At 44.4% G+C, this 9,709-nt stretch overlaps 1 protein-coding gene across 1 annotated transcript; it reads left to right on the forward strand.

Moving 5' to 3' along the window:
• The first annotated feature begins 1,714 nt into the window (after window positions 1–1,714).
• On the forward strand, window positions 1,715–2,578 carry LOC141977479 (uncharacterized). Its single transcript, XM_074938999.1, has one exon. It carries the CDS (start codon window positions 1,715–1,717, stop codon window positions 2,576–2,578), a length of 864 nt encoding a protein of 287 aa, XP_074795100.1.
• The last annotated feature ends 7,131 nt before the right edge of the window (window positions 2,579–9,709 follow it).

A 9,709-nucleotide genomic window follows, 5' to 3' on the forward strand; every position in this document is an offset into this window, starting at 1 on the left:
TGGGTAAGTCTGATCCTACAGATTCTCTTTGCTTTACTTTTGAGCTAAGGTTATCACAGCCTGGTGTCCTGTCCATTGGGGGAAATTTTAGAATCTTAATTCAACTCAGCATTGAATTGGGTGGCAGCACAGAGAGGAGAGGTTAAAAATATCCTTAGCTAACTCCACTTGGATTTGGCTCTAGCTGTTAAAATATCTGGAGGTACATATGTGAAACTTTCCTTGGTGTGCCTAGATTGTTCCTAGAAATATAAGGATTTGCCATTAGACAACAGATCCATCCAAGTTTGTAGTTCATTGCAAAGTTGATGTAGCCTTGTTGGTCCCAGGATAAGCAGAGACAAGGTGGGTCAGGTCATATCTTTTCTTAGACCCCACCCTCTGTTGGTGGAAGGTATTTGATGCTTCTTAGGTAGCAGGAAATCTCCCATCATTCATCTGTGCAGTTGTGTATTGCAGCACTAGGAGAACCTCCCTCTAGTCTGATTTGACCAGGGTATGCCTTGCTCTTTGAAGCACTGGGTGTGAGTGCAGTCGATTTTGCTTGCTCCATCTGCATGTGTTATGAGTGGCCGCCCAACGATCCATCCCTTCTAGAAGCCACTACCGGCGAATGCCACTGAGGGTGCGCGCACCACTGGCATCATGCTTGTTCTCACTAACTCTTTGCACAACCGCTTGTGAATAATGGGAATTAATCTGCAAACTGGACACCATTAAATTAGGCTTGAATAAAGACTGGGAGTGGATGAGTCATTACACTAACTAAAAACTATTTCCCCATGCTAATTTTCCCCCTACTGTTATTCACTCCTTCTTGTCAACTGTTTGAAATGGGCCAGCCTGATCAGCACTACAAAAGTTTTTTTTCTCCTGCTAATAGCCCACCTTAATCGATTGCAACCCCCATTTTTTCGTGTTCTTTGTGTGTATATATATCTCTCTTCCTACTGTATTTTCCACTGCATGCAGCTGATGAAGTGGGCTTTAGCCCATGAAAACTGATGGTCAAATAAATGTGTTAGTCTCTAAGCTGCCACAAGTCCTCCTCGTTCTTTCTGCTGATACAGACTAACACGGCTACCACTCGGAAACCATTCTCCTTTCAGTTACAGCATCTAAAATCCAAAGGGGCACCAATAAAGTGACACTGATGTAAACACAGAGTAAGAGGAGAATCAGGCTCTATGTATTCACAACTGAGAAATTCAGTATTATAGCAATTTCTTTGGGGGAATATTTTGATCTGGTTTCTTATACTGGTCCTCCTTTCACCTGGGCTTTAGATAAGCAAAAGGGACATGCATAGATACAGAAAGATACTGAAAAGAGTGGGGTCCTGAGTTCACTGGGAGGAGGAGCAAGGGGGGGGGAAGACAATTTCATTTGAAACATTGAAATCAACTGCCGTTTGAAGGAGTTTGTAGTGGGAGCTGAAAGAGGCTTGTCCAGGAAGCACAGAAAAAAGAGAAGGGAAAAAGAGAGGACAGAGTGAGAGTAGGAATCAGAAGGCAAGATGAAAAGAAGGAAGTGGGTGAAATAAGTGATGGGTTGGCATCAAAAGGCGGAAGAGAGAATAAAGACAAGGGCATTCTAACAGATTATTAGGGTCCCCCAATCCACTGGGAGGTTGGCCCCTATTCTTACTGCATTTACATAGCATGTGCTAATACACTCTGGTGCTTCTTTTAGATTATCCTGTATTGGAACAAAGATGTCTCTTGACCAAGACCAGCAGCAATGCAAGCAAGGCATCACCCTGCCACCGGCACTCTGTAAAGGAAACCCGAAAGAGTGCCCAGAAATTGTGCCGTGTCCAGAGCCGGTGAAATGCCCTGAGCCAATACCATGTTGTCCAGAGAAGCCGCCATGCAAGTTGCCACCAGTCCCAGTTCCTCTTCCATGCTCTGAGCCAATACCTTGTCCAGAGAAGGCACCATGCAAGGAACCACCAGTCTCAGTTCCTCTTCCATGCCCCGAGCCAATACCGTGTCCTCAACAGAAGCAAGAGTGCAAGTTGCCCCCAGTCCCAGTTCCTTCTCCATGCCCTGAGCCAATACCATGTTGCCCAGAGAAGCCACCATGCAAGGAACCCTCACTCCCAGTTCCTCTTCCATGCCCTGAGCCAATACCATGTCCGCAACAGAAGCAAGAGTGCAAGTTGCCCCCAGTCCCAGTTCCTTCTCCATGCCCTGAGCCAATACCATGTTGTCCAGAGAAGCCACCATGCAAGGAACCACCAGTCCCAGTACCTACTCCATGCCCTGAGCCAATACCATGTCCTCTACAGAAGCAAGAATGCAAGTTGCCCCCAGTCCCAGTTCCTTCTCCATGCCCTGAGCCAATACCATGTTGCCCAGAGAAGCCACCATGCAAGGAACCCTCACTCCCAGTTCCTCTTCCATGCCCTGAGCCAATACCATGTCCGCAACAGAAGCAAGAGTGCAAGTTGCCCCCAGTCCCAGTTCCTACTCCATGCCCTGAGCCAGTGAAATGCCCACCTTGTGTGAAGACGTGCCAACCCATTGAACAGCAACAATGCAAGCAGCAATGCCAGTTGCCACCCAATTGGAAGTAACCTGCAAATAACATGGAACGTCATGGATCGAAAAGCAGAGTGCAAACTCATGGCACCGATTCCTGTGGCTTCTCCTCTTTCATCTTACCTCATCCCCTCATTTCTTTAAGGGTACTCTGTTCAGATGCACATCTTCCTACCCATGTGTTAATTCTATGGTTTGATAACGGTACGATAGTTCTGCTAATAAGTGACAAGGTGTTTCTAGCTTTTTTTTTTGATGCGCTGCTAGAAAAAGGTACTTCCGATAGAAATTGTATAAAAGATGCTTTGAAGATCTAAAATCATTCTTCTCTCCTCGTTCTTTTGAACCTCACAGAGCTGAAGCAGGTGATGCTGAGGGAGGTTGGAACCAGGACTGCCTAAGCTAATGTTTAAACTTAACTTGACAACAGTTAGGCAGCCGGTTAGCCAAGACCACTGTCCATCATGATGACTGGTACTGTCTCATTGTTTTCTTGTGCTCCCCCAGCTGTCTGTCTGGATCCATGTGCTGTCCTTTGTCATATACTTACACTGTAAGCTCCTTGGGGCAGAGACAGGCTTTTAGTTCTGTGTTTGTACAGTGCCTAGCACCATGGAGTCCTGACCCCTGACTGAGGCTCCGAGGCATTACCACAATACAAATAATAAATAATAATAATGCCTGGACTAGAACAGAGGATTTTCCAGACATTACAAATTCACAGTCCTAAATTTCTCATCTAATGGAAATTACACCAGAATAGATAAGGCACAAAGATTCCTATGTTGACCTCTAGTCCCATAAGAAATCTACTTTACTGAATTGCAAGTCCCCTCCATTAAAAAAAAGTCCCACAACTTCAGAGCCATTTGTCCACGAATAAGTTATATCACCTTTTCCAAGACACCAAAACAACAACTCAACCTGCAAGCAGTGGGGGAAAGACCTTGATTAGGGGAAAGACCTAACCCATGCTCATTCCACAAGAACTCAACCTTAGTGCATGGCTTCCATCGATTAACTGTACAGAATGATGCATGACATGTATACACTCTGCTATCTGAGTTAAAACCTGGGCTGTGTGTTCCCATACTCTGTAACAATGATGTTGTTGATCTACTCTGTACTTGTCTGTAATCATCCTGCGTATGTTGTTGGTATTGTAGCCATAATTGCTTTCACTGTGAATTTCAACAATAAAAAAAAACCAAAATAACATAATCGGTTATGGACAGACCCTTTGTTAAATAATTCTATAGAAAAAGAAGTTCACCTTGAAATACTGATTGATGGTTAAGTGAGAAAGGACTCTGAGGGTGCCTAGATTTTAAAGGCTAGAAGGGGCCGTTCTGATCCTTTGGTCTGGCATTTTGCATAGCACAGACCAGGGATTTTCCCCCAGTGATCGCAGCATTGAGCCCTGTAACTTGCAACTGAATTAAAGCATAGAGAGACACTTCCTGTACCTGCTGAATTAATGAGATCATCACAAATGAAGGCAAGTTAAATTAATAAGGAGCTGATTCACCTGATCCTCCGGCATCTCATACAGTCACGCTCGTGCAAAAGGGGAATGAAAAGTGGCCAAACCAGACTGGTTGCCTGGCTACACTCACTTTGCATTGGTGAAAATGACTGTGGAAAGTGCAGGTCAATGCAGAATCTGTTTGAAAGGATTCCCTCTTGAGGTCTGGTCAATCCCAATTGCTTACCATGGCTAGGATGTCACCAAGATTATTCCTCAGCTGGCCCATACGCTCTTTACCCCCCTTCCCCATTCTCTACCTAAAGATAGATGCTGCCAGTGCTGAGGGAATATCAGTCAGTTTTAGGGTTGCCAACTTTCTATTTGCACAAAACTGAACACCCTTGTCCGATGCCCTGCCCCTTCTCTGAGGCTCCACCCCCAGAGCCTCCCTGGCCACCCATGCGCCTAGGGTCTGCCGGGACCTGGCATCTGTGTGGATCTAGGGCAGGCAGTGCCAACCGGAGCTGTCAGGGTCTCTTTACGACCAGGCGTTCTGGTGCCAAACCAGACACCTGGCAACCCTAGTCAGTTTACACAGAAATTGGCAGGCTTCCCAGCTCCACAAAAAAACTAAGACCTTACTGCAAATTTCTGAGTCCTCCCATCCAGCAATAGGCTGCAGAGGTCCAAAAAGCCAACCTTGTCTCTTTTGTAGTTAAACACCCATGACTTGGGTCCTGTGACTTGGGCACAGGATGGGGAGTCAGGCGACCTGGGATCTCTCCCTGACTCTATTGGGTGGTCTTGGGCAAGTCACCTCCTGTCTCTTTGCCTCAGCTTCCCTGTCTGCCAAAAAAAAAGGAGAGATTAATGAGTCGTATTTTCCTACGTGCTTTGAGATCTGTAGATGAAAACTGCCATATATTTCTATTTGTATTGCAGTGACAGCACCTAATGAGCCTCACAGAGATCTGGGCCCTGTTGTGCTTGGGGCTGTACATACTGTCAGTCAATCCATATACGTTAGTAGGTATCAGGTGCTTAGTACAAACAGTGTGGGGAAGTTACTTTAACTGCATGTATTATGCTCTTCCCACAATTCTGTTCCCCTGTGTCAAACATCCCGCAACACTTTGTAAAGCTGGAGTCAGCTTTGGCATTCGAAAAGAGGAAACTTGTCACAGCAAAAGTGCATGAGTACTTTGCACCAAGTACACTTAGGGAGTCCTGTCATGGCTCATCAGCATTGGAACGGAGTGTTCAAAATGGGATATGGGAAAGTACAGAGAGGCGCCCTCACGGACCAGTCCCTCCAATGCTGGGATCCAAAACAAAGATAGGGAAGGTATGGAACAAGTTAAGGAACTGGGACGAACCAGCAGGTTGGATCTTAGTGACAGGTGAAGAGTTCTGTGATTTGTAAAAACATCCTATAACTTCTCCTAGCTGAAATGTGTATCTGTGAATTGCGCCGTCTGAGTGAGATAAAACACCTTGTGAGAATTTGCTTCCCAGTCTGTCTGTCTCCTTTTTGTGTTGTTCTGCTTTGTCTTTAGACAATCCTGTTGGCCAAGTTTGGTTATTTGGTCTTGTGAAGATTTTTGAGAACGAACCGCAAGGGTAGTCAAACAATGGGCTACCCCTTTTAGTCAATAACACGCATAATGGGAGACAGTGTAAGGATGAAATATTATTAATAGAAGATTAACCACTATGTGAAAATCAATCATCCCAAATCCTATCTATTAATGAATAACAAAAATAATCCAGATTTCTAGTCACTAAAATAACCCCAGCACACCTTCCTTCTCATTTCCCTTGTACACATATTCCAGACTGATCTTAAAGGAAGGACTGAAAATAAGTAGCTCATCAATATTCTGAATGTCGCTATGCCCTACACTGTTCCCTTTATTCCTTTACTTTTATATACCTGTGTGAGAAAAGAAAGAGGGGTAGCTCCCTTTGATGGACACCCAGCCAGCCAGTTAGCTGTAAAATCCCTCTTGGTAGCTGTTCTCTACTTGCTCTACCTGTAAAGAGTTAAAAAGTCCCCCAGGTTAAAACAAATAAAAAGGGAAGTGGGCCCCTGACCAAAAGAGCCAATGGGAAGGCTAGAACTTTTTAAAATTAGGAAAGAAGCTGTCCCTTTGTTGTCTGTTGTTCTCTCTGGGCTGAAGAGACGGGGCAGCAGAAATGTTGTGTAATGTAAGTAAGTTAGGAATGCTTAGAAAGAGGCAATCAGGTTTATTTCTGTTTATTTTTTAGGGCTTGTGGACTCCTCTGTGCTAACCCCAGATTCTTTGTTTGCTTGTAACCTTTAAGCTGAACCCCCAAGAAAGCTATTTTGGGTGCTTAATTTTTGGAATTACTCTTTTAAAATCTAGCAAAAGCCTAAATTCCAAATGTATTTTCTTTCTTTTTGTTGTTAATAAAATTTGCCTTTTTTAAAAACAGGATTTGGATTTTTGTGTCCTAAAAGGTTTGGGCATATGCTGTTGGATTAGCTGGTGGCAACAGCTAATTTCCTTTGTTTTCTTTCTCAGCTCCTCCCTGGAGGGTGTGTGTGTGTGTGTAAGGAGTTGTGGGTACCCCACGGGGAGGCATTCCCAAGTGCTCCTTCCTGAGTCCAAGGGAGTTTTTGCATTTGGGTGGTGGCAGCGTTTACCGAGCCAAGGTCAGAGAAAAGCTGGAACCTTGGGAGTTTAATAGAAGCCTGGAGTGGCCAGTATTAATTTTTCAAATCTGTGCGGGCCCCCACTTCCTGCACTCGGAGTGCCAGAGTGGGGATTCAGCCTTGACAACCTGGCATACTACTAATAAAGACAGTCATCAGGCATCTGCCCACTAAAAGTAAAAAGTGAACCAGCAAAGCCCACGATCTCCCAGAAACACAATCTTTTTCACGCAAATTGTTGACTCTCCTGCAAGTGTTATCTTGCTGCAATATTCCCAGATGATTATTCAGGACTTGGGAAAATCTGGTCCTAAATAAATTGGGACAAACACAAAACATTCGGTCACTTCTGAAGGTCCCCTTGCATCGTTCCAGTGAAACCAACCAATTTTTATTTTTTTAGAAGGTCAAGCAGTGCTGGACCTCGAATGCAAACCCTTCCCATCGACCCATTCCCTAATGAAAGAGCTAGGCATGTCAGCGGGCCCTGCTTTGACCATGCGTAGAGTGCACTGTGCTCCGGCAATCTCTAACTAACCTCACAGCCCAAAGGGGCCCTTACAAGTTGGATGGCAATATTTTGTTTTTTTCCAAAATAAGGGGTTGGTTGTAAAATAAATTCCCGGTGGGCACTGTTGATGACAAAATTTCTTTAGTCTTTGTTCTGGAGTTCTACACTGGGTTTTGTATTGATGATTTTGATTGGTCATCGTCATTAAAAGGGGATTTCTTGCAAAATTGAAAAAAAAATGTACTATCCACAACTACCCATTTTAAAAATGGGAAAAAATAGATTAAAAAATTCCATGGAGTATTGGGAAAACAACCAATCTCTGTATTATTTAAAAAAAAAAAACATTGCATTGTTTTATCATTAAATGAATGACCACCAAATAAAAGTACAATTCAGTACAACAACCTGCTCACGTTCTTTTCAATAGGAGGGAACTGAGAGGCCTGTAAATCCAAAATGATTTTTAGTATTTGCCTGATCTACAATTATTTGTGCTACCCACAGAAAAGGTCACTTATTCTCCTGGACATCTCCATTGACACGTTTAATTTCTTACACTTTTTTTCTTGTTAACATTGATTGTAAGTGAGCCAAGAATTCACTATTCCTATTTCTTTCTTTGTTCAACCTATCTTGGCCTTAACAATTAAGGTTATTTTTAAGAGAAACAAACTGCAGGGTTTAAGCCAGTCTCGAAGTATTAGAGATCAGGGTGACACCATTCACAGGGGATGGGTCAGGGGGGTTTATATACCTTCTTCTGAAGCAGGTGGTGTTGGCCACTGTTGAATATTGGGCTAAGGGACCTGGGGGGTCTCATCCAGTCTGGCAATTACTGTGCTCCTATGTGAAACTGGATCTCAAAGAAATAGTTGGAATGGGGAACAGAGAAAAAGCACAAGAAAGAGCAGGAGACAGATAATGATCTTAATTGAAATTTTATTGTTGCACGTCCACAATTAAGAATCAGATGGAGAAGAGGATAATGACATGTCTGCAATGCTGGATGCCCATTGAGTAGAAGCGAGGAGTACATCGCTCCCGGCTGTACGGTATATCTCAGGGCTACATCATCAGCTCATTGCAAGTCTCGGGATACAAATGAAAGATTTAGCATAACAAGGCAGAGCTCTGAAGGAAATGCTTCTTCGGCTGAGAACACGAGCTAAGCAAGTCATGAGAGAGGAGACTCATCTACAGTCTGTGCTTGTCGCTGGCTTTTTCTTTCATTGTGGTAGCTCAGAGGATGTTAGCAGTGCTTCCAGTCTTGGGACTGCTGTGGAGGGGGGCATTTGGGAGGGCAGGGATCCTTGCATGGTGGAGGGCATTTCTCCTGGCATTTCGGAGGCTTGCAGGGCTCCTTGCATGGTGGAGGGCATTTCTCCTGGCATTTTGGAGGAGGTGGGCAGGTCTGTTTACACTGCTGCTGATCGGAAGACATCTTTCAATGATCTAGGTAAACCTGAAAGAAGAATGGTGTGTCTTTTCAGCAGGTACCAAACATAGCACGAGGCGCCTTTGCCTGCTTTCACGGATTCATTCAGTCCCTCATCCGGTTTTGCAATCTGAACAGGCTTTAAGCTGCAGCTTGATATTAGCAATGGGGACCTGGGGATCCAGCAATTGTCTTTCAAGAAACAGAAAGCCAAAAAAAAAAGCCCAACCCTGAATATAATTCATTTTACTGCCTTCTTCGACAGAAAGAGGGTTGTTGTTTTTTTAAATAAAAGCAAATACATTTCAACATTTTTGGGGGGTGGGGGGGCCTCACAAAAATGGGAAGTTATCCCACGTTGAACCCCGCAAGATGGAACAATTTTGAATTTTTTCACAAAATTGTTTTTCCGTTTTTCTACCAGCTCTACCTAATCACCCTTTATCTCAGTTCCCCATTGCTGAAAGAGGCCTGTTCTTCCTTCCTTCCTTCAGCATTTGTGTGTTTCGTTTGAGAGCACTTTGCATTAGGCACTGCCTGGCACGGTGCATATGGACAATGCCTCCCACAAAAGTGCCCTCATCTTGTTGGGAGCATCTAGGTGGAACGATAATAACAATCATAAAAAATATGGACCATTTCTACAGAAGATACATGGGAAATGGAAACCATTTCTAAAAGGACAATCACTGAACAGAACGGACAGCAATCCCACCAGTTGCATTGGCAATGGAGGTCGTGGGACACAAGATGGGGCGGGCTCTGAGTAGCTACAGTGAATTCTTTCCTGAGTGTCTGGCTGGGGGGCCTTGCCCACATGCTCAGGGTTGAACTGATTTCCTTCCTAACCCCAAATATGGCGTTTTCCTCCAGGACAGACTGGCAGAGACCCTGGAGTGGGGGGTTCTCCTTCCTCTGCAGCCTGGGGCACGGGTCACTTGCTGGTTTGAACTACAGTAAATGGTGGATTCTCTGTAACTTGAAGATTTTAAACCATGATTTGAGGACTTCAGTATCTAAGCCAGAGGTCATGGGAATGGGTGGGTGAGGTTCTGAGGCCAGCGATGTGCAG

This window comes from Natator depressus, chromosome 24, assembly GCF_965152275.1.
Source record: "Natator depressus isolate rNatDep1 chromosome 24, rNatDep2.hap1, whole genome shotgun sequence".
NCBI lineage: Eukaryota > Metazoa > Chordata > Testudines > Cheloniidae > Natator > Natator depressus.